Genomic DNA, 18,478 nt, shown 5'->3' with positions numbered 1-18,478 from the left:
TCTTGGGGGTTGTTAATTTTACCCCCAGTAGATAAACAGCAGAGCACTGAGGAAGAGAGAGCACACACTCCAGTTACAGAGTACGTAGCAGAGGATGGTTATGTTGTTGCAGCTATTTAGCGAAAACACATGGAGATTCTTGTAGAACTAAATACTAGGTATTTATTGGTTAAGTAGATTTGGATAAGAACATAAGAACAGCCCTGCTGGATCAGGCCCAAGGCCCATCTAGTCCAGCATCCTGTTTTACATAGTGGCCCACCAGATGCCGCTGGAAGCCACAGGCAGGAGTTGAGGGCATGCCCTCTCTCCTTCTGTTACTCCCCTGCAACTGGTACTCAGAGGTATCCAGCCTTTGAGGCTGGAGGTGGCCCAAAGCCCTCTGACTCGTAGCCATTGATAAGGATAGGAAAGTCCTAATCTAAAGGACTACATAATGAATAGGTAAGGAGAGAGAGAGAGAGATGTTTCCATCTGCTTTCTAGGAGGAAAGGAAGGATTGTGACTCAGCACAAGAAGTAGGGATCACAGAGTAGGGACAGATCACAGAGTAGGGACAGATAGGGAGACTCTTACTCATGATCTCTTCTCCCAATGCCACTAGTGGTCATTAGGCTAGTTGGTGCAAAAGGTCGATGCACTGGGACTCCAACGCCAACAAATTCCATGCTGCAGAATATTATTTATTTATTATTTATTTATTCAATTTCAGTACCACCTTTCCAAAAATGGCTCAGGATGGTTTACACAGAGAAACAACAAATAAATAAGATGGCTCCCTGTCCCCAAAGGGCTCACAGTCTAAAAAGAAACATAAGACAGTAACCAGCAACAGTCACTGGAGGTTCTGAGCTGGGGGTTGATAGGGCCAGTTACTCTCCCCCTGCTAAATAAAGAGAATCACCACATTATAAGGTGCCTCTTTGCCAAGTTAACAAAGTTGATTGGTGTTAGGGACCCACCAGGGCTGCTCTGCAATGTGAAAGGCAGACCTGGGGGTGTGGCAGAGATGGGAAGTTGTGCAGTGGCCTAAAGCATCGTGCGGGCACTTCCAGAGCACTGTTTCCAATGGAAGGTGCCTGTATGCTATTTTTAGCTCATTGCATAACAGCTCCAGTGAAACGGATTCCTAATGCTGCCATTCTGCAGCATGAAATGTCAGTCACCATTAGCAACAGTAGTTACATCACTGCCCCTGGATTATATCAAGGACTGAACAACCAATGAAGTCAGTTGTCCAACATCTACAGATGATGATGGATCCAAAAGTGCCCTTCTTCTCACAGCCTCTTTCATTCATGGAAATGTTGTTTCCGACTCAGAATATTGTTTGACAAATCCAGAATCCCTCTGTTGTTAAATAATAATAATAATTAATTAATTATTTGTTATTTCATTATTTATTATTTATTTATTTAACCTATTTTATACCGCCCAAAACTTACGTTTCTGGGCAGTTTACAGCAAGATAAAAACAGCATTAAAACATTAGTTAAAAACAAAAACAGGAAATTTAAAACACAACAAACACAATTTAAAACACAATTTAAAACACAATTAAAAAAAACAATTTAAAGCAACTTTCTAAAACAACATTACAAACAATCAAAACAGTATCAGTTAAAAGCCTGGGTGAACAGATGAGTCTTTAAAGACTTTTTAAAAATTGTCAGAGATGGGGAGGCTCTTATTTCATCAGGGAGCGCATTCCAAAGCCTCGGGGCAGCAACAGAGAAGGCCAGTCCCCGAGTAGCCACCAGACGAGCCAGTGGCAAATGAAGACGGACCTCTCCTGATGATATCAGTGGGCAGTGGGGTTCATAATGAGGAAGACATTCTCTTAAATACCGAGGGCACAAGCTGTTTAGGGCTTTATAGGTTATTACTAACACCTTGTATTTTGCCCGGAAACATATCGGCAGCCAGTGCAACTCCTTCAATACAGGAGCAATATGGTCTCTCCTAGATGACCCAGAGACCAACCCAGCTGCTGCATTCTGAACCAACTGTAGTTTCCAGACTACATACAAGGGCAACCCCACAGAGAGCACTTTACAGTAATCCAGTCTGGAGGTTACCAGGAGATGTACTACTGTTTTGAGATCATCTATCTCACGAAACGGATGCAGATGGCGTATCAGCCAAAGCTGATAGAAGGCACCTTTTGCCACTGCCTCAACCTGGGACACCAGGGAGAGACTTCGATCCAGAAGCACTCTCAGACTACGTACCTGTTCCTTCTGGAGAAGTGTGATCCCATCCAGAACAGGCAGATCAAAATCATCTCCCGAGTTTTGACCCCGCACAATGAGTACCTCTGTCTTATCTGGATTCAGTCTCAGTTTGTTATCCCTCATCCAGCCCATTACCAACTCCAGACAGGCATTTCGGGAGGTTATGCCCTCTCCCAATGATGCTGACATGGAGAAATAGATCTGGGTATCATCAGCATACTGATAACACCCTGCACCAAATTTCCTGATGATTTCTCCCAGCTGTTTCATGTAGATGTTAAATAACATCGGAGACAATAAGGAGCCCTGAGGGACACCATACAAAAGTTCAGATTTTGAAGAACAACAGTCTCCAAGGGACACCATCTGGAACCTGCCCGAGAGGTAGGAGTGGAACCACTGCAGAGCAGTGCCTCCCACTCCCAACCCCCTCAGACGCTCCAGAAGGATACTATGGTCGATAATATCAAAAGCCGCCAAGAGGTCCAAAAGGACCAACAGAGTCACACTTCCTCTGTCAATTCCCGATTGGAGATCATCCATCAGGCCAACCAAGGCAGTCTCCACCCCATAGCCAGCCCGGAAGCCAGTTTGAAATGGGTCTAGATAATCCGTTTCCTCCAAGACTGTCTGGAGCTGGGAGGCCACCACCCTCTCAGTCACCTTGCCCAACCACGGAAGACAGGCCTGTAGTTACTCAGCTCTGAGGGATCCAAGGTAAGCTTCTTCAGAAGCAGTCTAATAATTGCCTCCTTAAGAATAGGAGGCATCCTACTTTCCCTCAGAGACGCATTTATAATCTCTACTAAGCCTTCTAGAACAACCCCACTGCTAGATAGTATAAGCCATGTTGGGCAAGGGTCAAGAGAGCAGGTGGTAGGCTGCACCGTTCCAATCAGCTTGTCCACATCCTCAGGAGTCACAAACTGGAACTGATCCAACCTATCTACACAAGAGGAGTCGCTGGACACCTCCACATCAGACACTGAAGTAATTGTGGAGACAGAGTCTAAGTCGGCCCAAATACGAGAAATTTTTCCACAAAGAATTCATTAAAAACATCACAGCTGGTAATCGATGGTTCCAGATTCTGATTCAAGGGAGGAGGGGCACATACTAGCCCTCTCACAACCCTGAACAACTCTGCCGGACGTGAACTTGCGGATGCAATACGGGCAGAAAAGAATCGCTTCTTTGCCGCACGTATCACCTGAGCATAGGTCTTCAAATGAGCTCTATGTTGCAATCTGTCGGATTAGAGTTGAGTCTTTCTCCACTTGTGCTCCAGTCATCTACCTCGCCGCTTCAGCCCCTGTAGTCCTTCCATATACCAAGGGGCCAGTTTTGAAGCGGGTCGGAGAGGACGCTTAGGAGCAATCATGTCTACTGCCCCGGTGAGTTTGCTGTTCCAGTTCTCCACCAGGGCATCAACAGGATCACTGGCAGAGCCAACACTAAATCCCTCCAAGGCTTCTTGAAATCCTATTGGATCCAATAACCTTCTCGGGCAGACCATCCTAATAGGTCCCTCGCCCCTGCGATGGTGGGAAGTGATTGTGAGTCCAACCTTAACCAGATGGTGGTCCGTCCATGACAATGGGGAAATCACAGGATTGCCCACCCACGGAACACCACCCTGATCAGAGTGAAATACCAAATCAAGTGTGTGACCAGCAATGTGTGTCAGCCCCGAGACCACTTGAGATAGGCCCATAGTCATCATGGCCGCTATGAATTCCTGAGACACCCCGGACAAATCGTTCCCAAAGTGAACATTGAAGTCCCCCAGCACCCCAAGCCTGGGGACTCCAAGACCAAATCCGAGACCAAGTCCGTCAGCTCAGTTAGGGACTCTGTTGAACAGCGGGGCAATTGGTACACCAACAGAAGTCCCGTTGGTAGTCCCTTCTGATGGACACCAACAGTCTATCCCTTGTCCTCAGACTTAAGTACACACATTTGATATAGTCCAACCCTCTAACAGGGATCCTGGTAAGGGAAAGGTTATTCTTATAAACCACAGCCACTCCACCTCCTCGCCCACGGTCCCTCACCCGCTCCTTAATAGAGTACCTTGGAGGGAGAAGCTGGGACCACACTGGGCCCCCAGTCTCCCCTAGCCAGGTCTCTGTAATACATACCAGGTTGGCATGTAATAAACTTTATTTGTTAGCCGCTCCATAACAAATTGTTCTCTGGGCAGCTCACAACAGAGGAATAAAACATATGATAAAAACGCATAACACATTAAATCGTAACAGTTTTCCAAAAAACTGAAAAGAAAATACAAAATTCAATACAAAGCAGCTTAAAAATTCATTTTAAAATTAATTAAAAATCAGATCAAATCTGAAAACCTGAATTTAAAAGCCCTGGGTGAACAAAAAGGTCTTTACCTGGTGTCTAAATGAACAAAGTGATGAAGCCAGGAGAACCTCACTAGGGAGGCTATTCCATAACTGGGTGCTACAGCTGAAAAGGTCCTCTCCCTGGTGGCCACTCACCTCACCTCGCTTGATAGAAGCACCCGGAAGGGCTCGGTTTGCACAAGCCCTTGCTAAGGACTTGGTGCACAATCCTTTCAAAACTACTTTTGGAGTTTTATTTGTAGTCCTTATTCACCATGTTTCTTCCCCTATAATGCAACCCCCTGAGACATTAAGGTCATTCAAATGACCTTTTGCTGAGCCAGGGAGGTCAGGCGAGCAGGAGGGGAAGGCAGTAGAGCACCTATCTTCCCCCCAGATGATCCAGCAGCGATGGCAGCTGTACAGCTTGAGCACCCACATGACCGGCTCCTCTGCCAGCCACGCAGTCTTCTGGAAGCTGAGAAAATGTGTCCCAGCGCTCCAGACAAGTGCAGTGCATTGAGGGGTTCCTCCATTAATTTGGGCACTCTAGGCACCTGGCTTTGTGTCTGCTTGGGCTGCGTGCAGCCCAAGCATACACACACGACTCTGTACCTGGGCTACGTGGGGAGGCAGTGGCAGGATCGACCTCGATCCTGGTGCTTCACATGAGCAGCCCTACCCAGGTAGGGCTGTCCAAACCTGGGTAGGGCTGCTCTTGTGAACAGCCTCGTTGTCTTCCGCTAGTGCTTATGGCAGAGTCCGTGGAATAGTACTTAGTTATTTTCCCCATCACTCCATTCACTGTTCTTTAGATCCTTGCCAACATACTGTAGGACATTGTAGAACTGGAAAAGGGGCAGAAGAGGGCAACCAAGATGATCAGGGGCCTAGAGCACCTTTCTTATGAGGCAAGGCTACAACATCTGGGGCTTTTTAGTGTAGAAAAAAGATGACTGAGGGGAGACATGATAGAGGTCTATAAAGTCATGCATGGTGTGGAGAAAGTAGATAGAGAGAAATTCTTCTCCCTCTCACATAACACTAGAACTGGGGTCATCCCATGGAACTGATAGCCAGGAAATCTAGGACAAACAAATGTAAGTACTTTTTCACACAACACATAATCAACTTGTGGAATTCTCTGCCACAAGATGTGGTGACAGCCAACAACCTGGATGGCTTTAAGAGGGGTTTGGATAACTTCATGCAGGAGAGGTCTATCAACTCATACTAGTCAGAGGGCAGGATGCCTCTGAGTACCAGTTGCAGGGGAGTAACAGCAGGAGGGAGGGCATGCCCTCAACTCCTGCCTGTGGGCTTCCAGCGGCATCTGGTGGGCCACCGTGCGAAATAGGATGCTGGACTAGATGGGCCTTGGGCCTGATCCAGCAGGGCTGTTCTTATGTTCTTATATATAAAAGTGAGAAGAAACAAAGTCAGAATGTGGAGAAAGGTGTATGTCTGATTCTCATGGGATGGGGTCAACAGGGGCAGGGGACAGATTTAGCCTCCAGACTTCCTCAATGCACCTCTTTACTTTCTCTCACAGAAGTGAATAGACACACACAACCACTAAACGTATAGGAGCTTTGTGCTCCTTTGCACCTGGTCACATTATCCACTTGCTCTGTTTTTCACCTTCTCCAGAAAACCACAGGGCTGCACAACTTTGGCCTTCCTGCAGATGTTGGCCTACAGATCCCATCATTCTTAACTCTTGGCCACTGTGGCTGGGAATGATGGGAGTTGTAGTCCAAAAACAGCAGGAGGGCCAAAGCTGTGCAGCCCCGGCTGAGAGCTAGAATGTCCGCCGAAGGTCCTAGCTTCAATTCTTTACATCTCTGGGTAGAGCTGGGAAAAGCTCGCTCCTGCCTGAACCCTGGACCGCTGCTGCCAGTCAGTGTGGAGAATATCGATCTAGACGGACCAGTCTGCAAAGATCTGACTTGGTCTATGAAACTTCAGATGTGAATGTTAAGGCTCCAGTAATCCTGCGGTGTAGTGTTACAAACCCACTGGTGTTTGCAAACAAGCCTAGGACTGTGTTTGCTGGCTGGGTACCCTGCCCCACCTCCCCTGACACTGTGTGGGTCAAGAGGCCCATTTGTTATAGAAGTGTCAGAGAAGGATCATTCAAGTGATATTCCTCTCCTGTGCAAAATCAGGGTGGGGGAGGCCTTTGCACTGTACTGGCTCCTCTTTGAAGAAAAAAGGAGGCTAATCCAAGGATGCAATAAGTATGGAAATATTTATTGTAAAATGTCCAGTGTATATAAGTTTTGAGACAGGGTCTTCTTTGGGGAAATTATCTACCTTGACTATGAAAAGGGATACATTCTTTTCAGGGGTGTAGCAAGGTTGGAGTGGGCCCAGAGACAAGATTTTAAAATGTGCCCCCCTCACTGAAGCTCAGCTCATGAAGTAAAGAAATCTTAAATGAGGCTGAATAGTGTTAACAAAAAGCAGAGTATTGCCCTAAATTATTTTTTTTAAGGTTTTGTAAATTGTGGACGATGCAAGCCATTGAATGGTACTAGAGAAAGACATGCTGTTCTGGTAGCTCCAGGTTTTAACACTCACATCAATTTCGGAGGATGAATACAACTGAAGGAAGCCCGGGCGGGTGCAAGGCTGTGGGAGTCAGTCATGTTGCTTGCTTCTGGGGGGCCCCCACAAGGCAGTGGGCCCTAGACAACTGTCTCCCCTTGCCCTATTATAGTTACGCCCGTTCTTCTTTGGTTCCCTGGTAGCTTTCCCTGGCAAGCCATCTGGCCACAGTTTTGTTAAATCTCTCTTGTCTTCTGACTTGTAAAAGGAAGAAGTGAATTTTCTCATTACTTTGTCACCAATAACCAGTGGTTGGGAAAGATATTTGTTTTGAGAGTCAATATATTTAGCTTTCCTGAAGACGAGCACGATGTATACGTAAGTGGAAATGTTCATTATACTGTACGTATGTATGTTCATTCTTGTTACGTCTGTGGATTTTTCATTGGTTTTAAAAGGTTGGGCATTGCCTCTGGGCCTGTCTGTCTTTAAACTCCCTCCAAGTAGATCATCCATGTCCTAACAGAAAACTATTTAAAAAATTTCCCCCCAAAGACATTCTTCACATCTTTGATAGTGAAAATAATGACAGAAGCTGCTGTTTCGCTCTCGGCAGGACAAATGAGAAAACTCCACCATCCTTCAAAAGGCCCGAACATCTGCCTCGCTAGCTCTTCCACAGGAATTATCAGCAGCTGAGGCTCTTATTTCCGATTTTTAAGTCCACCCTTTCCCAAAGGCTCAGGGTGGGCTACAGCATTTGATGACCAACCAACAAAAACCTGAAGCCAGTGTTCTTCATTGTAAGGCAGCTTCCACCAACCCTAACTGCAGCCCCTTGACTAATTGTTGATGGGGTCTGTGTGAAGCTTCAGCCGGAGCGGAATACTCTGCATACTCTCCATGGCACCTTGTAGAGGTGACCATTCCCATTCTGCAGTGCTGGACTTTGCTCCTTAAGGGAGGTGGTAAAAGTAAAGTGTGCTGTCGAGTCGGTGTCAACTCCTGGCAACCTCAGAGCGCTGTGATTGTCTTTGGTAGAATACAGGAAGGGTTTACCATAGCTATCTCCCACACAGGATGAGGTGATCCTTTCAGCATCTTCCTGTATCACTGCTGCCCAATATAGGTTTTTCCCATAGTCTGGAAAACATACCAGCAGGGATTCAAACTGGCAACCTCTGGCTTGCTAGTCAAGCCATTTCCCTCCTTGTGCTATTAGGTTGAGCCCTCTTGAACCCCTGCACCATCCTGGAAGGTGTGCACAGAGTGCTGGGAAGTGTAGTCCTTCCCAGTGCTTTCATCCCAGAGCTCTTAATAGAGATCTCTGTCTTTCTTAAAGGGCCCTCCCAGCACTGAGGAGAGTGGAGTACTGTGTGGAGGTCAGCACAGTGGGAAATGGCTCTCAAATGGGGCTGGTTGAGATAAACCTCAGCCTGCTGCCCCAAAGGGGCAATGAGCTCAACTTCATCTGAACCGGCCGATTGAAGGTGTTTTGCCAGTGAAGTTCACTGCCTTAAGCAATCCCTGACTACCCTTCAGACAAAAACCAGGGAACGGCATGGCCATTTCTAGCAGCTTGACATTAGGAAAGTGAAACTTTTCTAATCGCTTTTCTATATACTGATAAAAACTTAGCCTCTTATTTATTTATTTATTTATTTATTTATTATTTTATTTATTATTATTTATCAAATTTTTGCACCGCCCCAAACTTCCGTCTCTGGGCAATTAACAATAGCATAAAACCATTAAAAACATATTAAAAAAAATACAATATAAAAATAAACCAGAAATTAAAACCTAAAAAATTAGGAAGCTGAGAAAGCTTGGGCGAAAAGATGGGTTATCAAGTGTTTTTTGAAAATTGGCAGAGATGGGGAGGATCGTATCTCAGCAGGGAGCGCATTCCACAATCTCGGGGCAGCGACCAAGCAGGCCCGTCTCTGTGTAGCCGCCAAATGCGTTGGTGGTAACTGGAGACAGACCTCCTCAGATGACCTCAATGGGTGGTGGGGCTTGTAGTGAAGAAGACGCTCTCTTCCCACAGCCTAAGCTGTTTAGGGCTTTATAAGTTATAACTAGCACTTTGTATTTTGCCCGGAAACCTATCGGCAGCCAGTGTAACTCCATCAGTAAAGGAGTAATGTGGTCTCTCCGAGGTGACCCAGAGAGGCTGCCTCATTCTGAACCAACTGAAGTTTCCGGACTACGTACAAAGGCAGACCATTACAGAAGTCAAGTCTGAAGGTTACCAACAAATGTCCCACTGTTTTGAGGTCATTGATCTCAAGAAACGGGTGCAGCTGGTGTATCAGTTGGAGCTGACAGAAAGCAACCTGAGAAACCAGGGAGAGGTGTGAATCCAGAAGTACTCCCAGACTGCAAACCTGTTCCTTTTGGGGAAGTCATCTAGAACAGGTAGATCCACATTGTCTCTAGAATTCTGACCCCGCACAATAAGTACCTCCGTCTTATCTGGATTCAGCTTCAGTTTATTCTCCCTCATCCAGCCCATTACTGCTTCCAGGCAGGCATTTAGGGAGGATATGCTAGCTCCTGAAGAATTTGACATAGAGAAGTAGATCTGGGTGTCATCAGCATACTGGTAACAGCCAGCTCCAATTCCCTGATGATCTCTCCCAGTGGTTTCATGTAGATGTTAAAAAGCATTGGAGAAAGTATGGAGCCTTGAGAGACACCATCCTTAAGCTCAGATTTCGAAGAGCAACAATCTCCAATCGACACCATCTGGAATCGATCTAAGAGGTAGGAGAGGAACCATTGTAAAACAGTGCCTCCCACCCCCAACTCCCTCAGACGTTCCAGAAGGATACTATGGTCGAAAATATCAAAAGCCACCAAGAAGTCCAAAAGGACCAACAGAGTCACACTTCCTCTGTCAATTGCCAATTGGAGATCATCCATCAGGCCAGCCAAAGCAGTCTCTACCCAATAGCCAGTCTGGAAGCCAGTTTGAAATGAGTCTAGATAATCAGTTTCCTCCAAGACTGCATGAAGCTGAGAGGCCACCACCCTCTCAATTACCTTGCCCAGCCACGGGAGGTTGGAAACAGGCCTATAATTGCTCAACTCTGAGGGATCTAACGCAGGCTTCTTTAGAAGAGGTCTAATGACTGCCTCCTTAAGACAAGGAGGCATCCTGCCCTCCCTCAGAGAAGCATTTATGATTTCCACCAGGCCGTCTACAACAGCCTCCCTGCTAGACAGAATAAACCATTTGGGACAAGGGTCAAGAGAACAAGTGGTGCAACTTTGGAGAAGCTGCTGCCAGTTAGGGTAGACAATACTGAGCTGGATGGACCAATGATTTGACTTGGTATAAGTCAGACCGGGCAGCTTCTTATGTCCCTAAATGTCTATGACTTTCCAGATAATTAAAGGTAAAGCGTGCTGTAGAGTCGATGTTGACCCCTGGCAACCACAGAGGAACATAGGAAACTGCCATATACTGAGTCAGACCATTGGTCTACCTAGTTCAGTATTGTCTTCACAGACTGGCAGCGGCTTCTCCAAGGTTGCAGGAAGGAATCTCTCTCAGCCCTGTCTTGGAGAAGCCAGGGAGGGAACTTGAAACCTTCTGCTCTTCCCAGAGCAGCTTCATCCCCTGAGGGGAATATCTTGCAGTGCTCACACATCAAGTAGCCCATTCATATGCAATCAGGGCAGACCTTGCTTAGCTATGGGGACAAGCCATGCTTGCTACCACAAGACCAGCTCTCCTCTGTGGTTTTTCTTTGGTAGAATACAGGAGGTGTTAACCATTGCCATCTCCCACACAGTATGAGATGATGCCTTTCAGCATCTTCCTATATCGCTGCTGCCCGATATAGATGTTTCCCATAGTCTGGGAAACAAACCAGTGGGGATTTGAACCAGAAACTTCTGGCTTGCTATTCAAGTCATTTCCTGGCTGCACCATTAGGTGGCTACTTTACATTCAGCTATATAACCTCTGAATCCTTAGTCCACCCTCTGCCATAAAGTCCTGCACGCAGATATCTGGATTCCAGGACTATGTCTGTTTGCTGTGGGTGGGGTGGTGGGGAGGAATTACTTATGAAAACCTCAAGTGGATGTAGCTGTTTGAATGCTAATAATATTACAATAACTGCTTTGCTTCACAGAAACAAAGGTGGGTGGTCTTGAAGGAAATTGTCAACTGACGCTTGAGACAAAAATTCTCTCTAAACAATACTACTGTGATTTATACATTGTCTGGCCTTGACAATGAAAATCGATAATTTGCTCTCCCAGACTTGCTAATGGCAAGGATTATCTTTCTGCAAGACAGGAAAGGGGAATAGAATACACTAGATATGAGCTCATTTCCCCAAGGGAGTTGTAGAAAAGTGGTGGTGTATTGTCCCTCATTGAAGGGGAAGTCTTCCTGTCTTGAAATGAATTACAGGAACTCAGGTTTCAAAGGCCATCGAGGGAGTTGTATTATCGGGTTCAGAATGTTTGCCTTGCAGCTTTTAAATGCCACTGTGAGGAAGAAAAGTTCTATCAATTATTCTTATGTTTTCAGAGGGGAAACTGAGTCATAGTGACCACCACGCACAACCCAGGAGAGCCCTTTTAAAGTCAGTTTGAGTGTCCTGAAGAAAATAGCAGTGCCAAAAGACCTTTCCAGAATAGGAAAATGAAATGGATGTTGTTCTTGCACTAAACTAATGGCAATTATTTATTTATTTATTTATTTATTTATTTACACAGTCAGACAGGTATTATTGACTGGTTTATTTTATCCAGACATCGAGCCCAAGGACCTGGGATGGCTGAATTTTATTATCAGTGTTGTTGCTGTTATTATAGATATTGTCGCAGAATATAGGCTGTTCCCAGTAAAGCTGCTTTTTGTAATTGGCCGATGGTGATTTCTGTGGCCCCTATGGTGTTGAGGTGCTCTTCAAGTTGTTTTGGAATTGCATCTAGGGCGCCAATCACCACTGGGATTATTTTGGTCTTCTTCTGCCACAGCCTTTCAATTTCAATTTGTAGATCTTTTTATTTTGTTATTTTTTCTATTTCTTTTTCTTCTATTCTGCTATCCCCTGGTATTGCTATGTCGATTGTTTTGACTTGTTTCTCTTTCCTCTCGACTACAGTTATATCTGGTGTATTGTGTGGCAGATGTTTGTAGTTGGAAGTCTCATAATATTTTTGCATCTTCATTTTCGACAACTTCTTCAATTTTATGGTCCCACAAATCTTTGGCTACAGGTAGCTTGTATTTTTTGCAGATGTTCCAGTGTATCATCCCCGCTACTTACAGCATTCCTCTTCCACCTGAGCTGCGAGGGAGGTATAGCCTATCTACATCACTGTGGGGGTGTAGAGCATGATTGATGGTCATGATTTTCCTGGTCTTATGATCTAGCGTCTCTAGCTCTGCCTGGGTCCAGTCTATTATTCCTGCAGTGTATCTGATAACAGGTATAGCCCAGGTGTTTATGGCATGTATGGTGTTCCCGCCATTGAGTTTGGACTTGAGGATTTTTCTAACTCTCCTGATATATTCATTTCCCATTTTTCTTTTAACTTCAGCGTGTGCAATGTTATCAGCCTGGAGAATGCCCAAGTATTTGTAATGTTCTTAATCTTCCAGGTTCTTGATGTTTCTTCCATTGGGCAGTTCTATTCCCTCTGTTTTTCTTATTTTTCCTCTGTTCATTATTAATGCAGCACACTTGTCTAGTCCAAACTCCATTGCTATATCGTACTGAATATACGGACAGTGTTTAGCAGTGATTCGATTTCTGTCTGGGACTTTCCATACAACTTCAGATCGTCCATGTACAGCAGAGGGTTTATTTTACTTGATGTTTTAGATGTTTGGTATCTGAGGCCTGTTTTGTTTAGTATTTGTGAAAGTGGAGTCATGGCGATTACAAACAACAGAGAGGATAGTGTGTCCCCTTGGAAAATACCTCTTCTAATGCTAACCTGTCCAAGTGTCTCGCCATTGATTGTTAACTGTGTACTCCACATGCTTATTATCATTATCATTATTTATTTATTTATTTATTTACACAGTCAGACAGGGGTTATTGACTGGTTTGTTTTATCCAGACATCGAGTCCTTCCCAAGAACCTAGGATGGCTGAATTTTATTGTCAATGTTGTTGCTGTTGTTATAGATACAGTATTGTCGCAGAATATAGGCTGTTCTCAGTAAAGCTGCTTTTTGTAATTGGCTGATCGTGATTTCTGTGGCCCCTATGGTGTTGAGGTGCTCTTCAAGGTCTTTTGGAACTGCACCCAGGGCTCCAATTACCACTGGGATTATTTTGGTCTTTTTCTACAGCCTTTCAATTTCAATTTGTAGATCTTTGTATTTTGTGATTTTTTCTGTTTCTTTTTCTTCTATTCTGCTATCCCCTGGCATTGCTATGCCGATTATTTTCACTTGTTTTTCTTTCTTCTCGACTACAGTTATATCTGGTGTATTGTGTGGCAGATGTTTGTCTGTTTGTAGTCGGAAGTCCCATAATATTTTTACATCTTCATTTTCTTCAACTTTTTCAATTTTATGGTCCCACCAATCTTTGCCTACAGGTAGCTTGTATTTTTTGCAGATGTTCCAGTGTATCATCCCTGCTACCTTATTATTATTATTATATTTTATATCCCACTCTTCCTCCAAGGAGCCCAGAGCGATGTACTACATATTTAACTTTCTCCTCACAACAACCCCGTGAAGTAGGTTAGGCTGAGAGAGAAGTGACTGGCCCAGAGTCACCCAGCAAGTCTCATGGCTGAATGGGGATTTGAACTTGGGTCTCCCCCGTCCTAGTCCAGCACTCTAACCACTACACCACGCTGGCATGGTGCAACATGCCACCCTCACACAGTGTTCTGGGAGGCAGCCTTGCTACAGGAGAATAAAATGTTCATCTGGTTTTACAGGGAGGGGGAGAGGTAAACTCCAGCCCTAAGAGGAGGAGCATACAAGCCTCCAAGGAATTTTTAGAAGGTTCACAGAAAATAAACCGGAAAATGTTTATTTCTTCCCAGAGGTTTTTGCTGCTCTATATAACCTCTGCGTCTTTGCCCCGTTCTCTAAGTGACCAAGACCTCAATTTTATTATTATATAATGTTTATTTAATCTTTTATTAGAAAGGAAATAAATAGCCAGTGCATGCGGAGAGTGGTTTAGAGTACTTCTGAACTGCTTTTACAAGAATGGCTGTCATGTTGATTGTACTTTACCTATGGGCAATTTCATGATTGGTAGTCATATTCAACAACCTCCCTGCCTACTGCTCATACATTAATGTGTATCTTGTGTTGCAATTTGGCAGAACAATCCAAAGGAATGTGTCAATGAAATAATGAGGCTTTATTTTATGTGGGAAGGGATGAGCACCACAAGGGTTGGTGATTTGAGGGGCCCCTCCAGTGGGCCCATTCCTAAATCTGTGGGCCCCCCCTAAGGTTCATGGTACCCTGGTGGCAGCAGCACTCTGTCTCCTGGACTCAGTTTTCTGCCCCACAGAGCCCCAAAAGTAGGATTGTTCCTGGGCGGGGGGTGGGGTGGCATTTCCCCACAGTGGTTATTATTTTTGTTCTCCAATTGCTTCAGAGCAATACTACTTGTGGGGAGGTCATGGTGAGGAGAAAATGGCAACCGCTAGCAAAACATGGCTGCCAACAGCTGGGCCCAATTCTCCTGAGTGGGGCCAGGACTAGGTATGAGCAAACAACAGTGGTGAACCATACCCAGGTGTGGAGTCCAGGCACCTTCTGATGCCAGACCTGAGCACCACTCTGATAAGAACATAAGAACAACCCTACTGGATCAGGCCCAAGGCCTATCTAGTCCATCATCCTGTTTCACACAGTAGCCCACCATATGCCTCTGGAAAGCCCACAGGCAAGAGGTGTGTGCTTGCCCTCTCTCCTGCTGTTGCTCCCCTGCAACTGGTATTGAGAGGCATCTTGCCTCTGAGGCTGGAGGTGGCCTATAGCCCTAGTAGCCGTTGATAGACTTGTCCCCCATGAAATTATCTAAACCCCTCTTAAAGCCATCCAGGCTGTTGGCTACCATTGCAACTTGTGGCAGAGAATTCCATAGGTTGGTTATACATTGTGTGAAAAAGTACTTCCTTTTGTTGGTCCTAAATTGATGTTCAAGGTGCATGAGTGGTCCATGCTTCCGTAGTGCTTTGGAGATGCCTCAGCTCTGATTTTTTTTAAAAAATACATACATACATACATACATACATACATACATACATACATACATACCACAGAATGGTTCAGGCACATGAAAGGAGTTTGTGCTGGTGGTTCATGATGTGCAGCCACTGTTCACGCAGTATTTGTTATCCTAATAGGGGTGTTCAGTTATGGAAAACCCACCCCTTCTTTCTTTTTTTGCCCCAGTGACAAAATACTGATGATAAAGTCCTGGGAAAATGTGTTTTCTCAGTAAGACTTTTGCTAGTGGGAAGAAGACTTTGGATCCCCCACAAATAAAAACATGAATTTACTTTTATTGTAGTGCCTTGAAAGGTAATGATAATGTTATGCTCACACTTTATACTTCAGTGTTATTAAGATATAAGTGTGAAACTATAATGTTGCTGTCTTTTCGTATCACTCAGCCAAAGTCAGCAACATCTTTTTGATGCTTCAGCTACAGGTAAAACCTGCTTCGGGCTTTTGAGGTGAATTCAGACATGCATTTTCATCACTCACTGACCATGTCACCACGTAATGATTTGCATGTGTGAAGCAGCAGGCACAGACCAAATAGTCACAGACAATGCATTAGTGTCTCTGGACACCACAACGCTTTTTTAATGGAGGCAGTTCACATGTAAAGCTATGTTTCAATTGAGTGGTCAGAGTGTCAGACTAGAACCAGGGAGACCTGAGTTCAAATCCCCATTCAGCCATGAAACTCACTGAGTGACTCTGGGCCAGTCACGTCTCTCTCAGCCTAACCTACCTCACAGGGTTGTTGTGAGGCGAAACATAACCATGTACACTCCTCTGGGCTCCTTGGAGGAAGAGCACGATATAAATGTACTAAATAAATAAGTCATCAAGTGCTAAAACACTGAGTGATTTGCATGCAATGTGTGAATCAAGCCCTTCATGACATATAGAAATAAAATTCTTCATCTATGGTGGTGTCCATGCCTGGGTCTGACAGGGCAGGGGAGATGGAGCAAGGCAGCAGCTGGAGCCATGAGAGCAGTGAGACGGCTGTTGCACCAGCAAGGTCAGGCTTTGAATGGGGGGGTTGTGTAGGGGCCAGGAGTGCTGCCTTTCCTGGAGCTCAGACCAGCCCGGATCCAAGTCAGGCACCTGAGCTGTCCTCCCAAGTAAGCCCATTGAGAGGGAGGCCTTAAGGAGCCAGGTGAGCGCTTTGCCTCCAGTACTGGAGCTTCGGCTGGTTTGGTGTCACCTCCGCTCCTGGGATGCTGTGGCAATGAGGGGGTTGCAGGGATGGGACATGAGTCCTGTGGCAGGGGCACTGGATCCCCAGAGTGCCAGGGTTCCTTGGGGTGGGAGGGATAAGCGCTGGCTGCTCAGGGTCTGTTGAATCCAGGGGGCTTTCATTGGGTCTGGGGCATCTCAATTGCAGTGGTCTCCTCCTCATCCTCCAGTAGGATTTCCTCATGGTAAGAATCCAGGTTGGCAGTCACAGAGGGAGGCCAGCAGTGGCCTGGGCGCTGCCTCCACCACGGCCCCCCCTAGCCCTGTCCCCTGCATCTGATGTAAGATGCGGGGGCATGGTTTCGCTCCCAAACGGGGCTGCATGGTCCTGTTTAGGAGCTCAGTTGGCCAGTGTTGCGTTCGCAGCACTGGCCAATCTAAATTCCAAATGGGGCCATGCGAGGGGCATGTCTGGGGCTGTGAGGTGTGGCCCCTGAGGGGCGGTGGCCCAGGTTCTTTGAACCCATTTGTCCAATGGTGGCTCCGCCCCTGCAGGTTGGTCCTGACAAGTGGTGAGCATTAACAGAGGCCTGCTCCACTTCAGCCCTCCTGCAGATGTTGGCCTAAAACGCCCATAATCCCTGGCTATTGGCCACTATAGCTGGGGATTGTGGGAATTGTAGTCCAAAAACAGCTGGGGGGGGAGTTGGGCAGGCCTACATTAACTAGTTTGTATTCCATAACAAATGATCTATACAGCTTCTGTGCATCGTTTTGATTCTTGCTAAATTCCACCCAATTCCACAGGGTCAGTATGGCACCAAAGATTGTCAATATCATTTTTGTGTTGTTATTGTTTCCTCTGACTTGAGAAGAGATACAGCAACTTCAGCTGGAAATAATTATGCACATATAATTTTATTTTACAGATGGCTATGTCCGAAAAAGCTGCATATTTGATGAGTAAGTGCGATGTTTTCATCTTGAAACTCCTTTTAATACAGAACATTTTCATAGAAGGCTAGTGAAATTCTGATTCCTTTTCAAGGTTTGGTAAATGAATGTTTTTGCTATAAACATGCAGATAAGTCGCCACTTCATAAAAATGCATATAAAGAAGCATATTACTCTAAAGTCTAGGGGTTTTTTTACATCACTTTTCAGTTTCAGCTATGGTTGGCAGAATATAATGGACACAATCAAATGAGAAGTTATTGTGCATTGCAAAGAATGGCATGTGTGTACTGTATTTTCCTGAATCCGAGACTATCGTTTCCCCCAAGTTCTTTGATGCTAGAAATGGATGAAGGTGGGGGAATGGGGTTCATCTTAAATTCAGAGTCCCCTTCCATTTAGGTAAATGCAGGTACAACCTATATTTAACCTGTATTTTTAAAGGGGGTTGTCTTAAATTCAGAGTCATCTTCTATTTGGGTAAATACAGTAAATTGCTGGAGGTGTCTTGCCTATGCTTTTCAACAGGGCTTGCACCAATGGCTTGTGCCCAATGGCTTACATATCCTGCAGAGTAACATGGGCAGTACAGACCTACCTGCACTGCTGTAGGGCTCTAAATCATCCAGAGACACTGTTGACCCTTGCATGATGTCATGTTGTGGACTGCTTCCATTGGTAATCGCGGCCGACAGGACAGGCAGGCCTATGTTGATGTTAGGGACTCGCCAGGCAGTGTCCCCTCTAACAGGGTTTCCTAGATGTTGTTGACTACAACTCCCAGAATCCCCAAGCAAAAGCCATTGCATCTGGGGATTCTGGGAGTTGTAGTCTACAACGTCTGGGAATCCCTGTTAGAGGGAACACTGCCGCCAGGGCTGCTGTGCAACCTGAAAAGCAGCCTCAATGGGGTAGTGGGCCGGGTTGCTGTGGAACAACTTGAAACTGCTTCTGGGCAGTCATGCAGCTCTACTTCC

General features: G+C 45.5%; 1 protein-coding gene across 2 annotated transcripts in view; it reads left to right on the top strand.

Moving 5' to 3' along the window:
* Positions 1-18,478, top strand: part of FYB1 (FYN binding protein 1) — an 80,251-nt gene that overhangs the window by 55,799 nt on the left and 5,974 nt on the right. For both annotated transcript variants that reach the window (XM_053301570.1, XM_053301569.1), the window contains one exon: positions 17,477-17,510. In XM_053301570.1, the coding sequence (XP_053157545.1) occupies positions 17,477-17,510 (34 nt within the window). The remainder of the gene's footprint in view (positions 1-17,476; positions 17,511-18,478) is intronic.

Source organism: Hemicordylus capensis, chromosome 2 (genome assembly GCF_027244095.1).
Source record: "Hemicordylus capensis ecotype Gifberg chromosome 2, rHemCap1.1.pri, whole genome shotgun sequence".
NCBI lineage: Eukaryota > Metazoa > Chordata > Lepidosauria > Squamata > Cordylidae > Hemicordylus > Hemicordylus capensis.
This window is presented reverse-complemented; position numbering and strand designations above follow the sequence as displayed.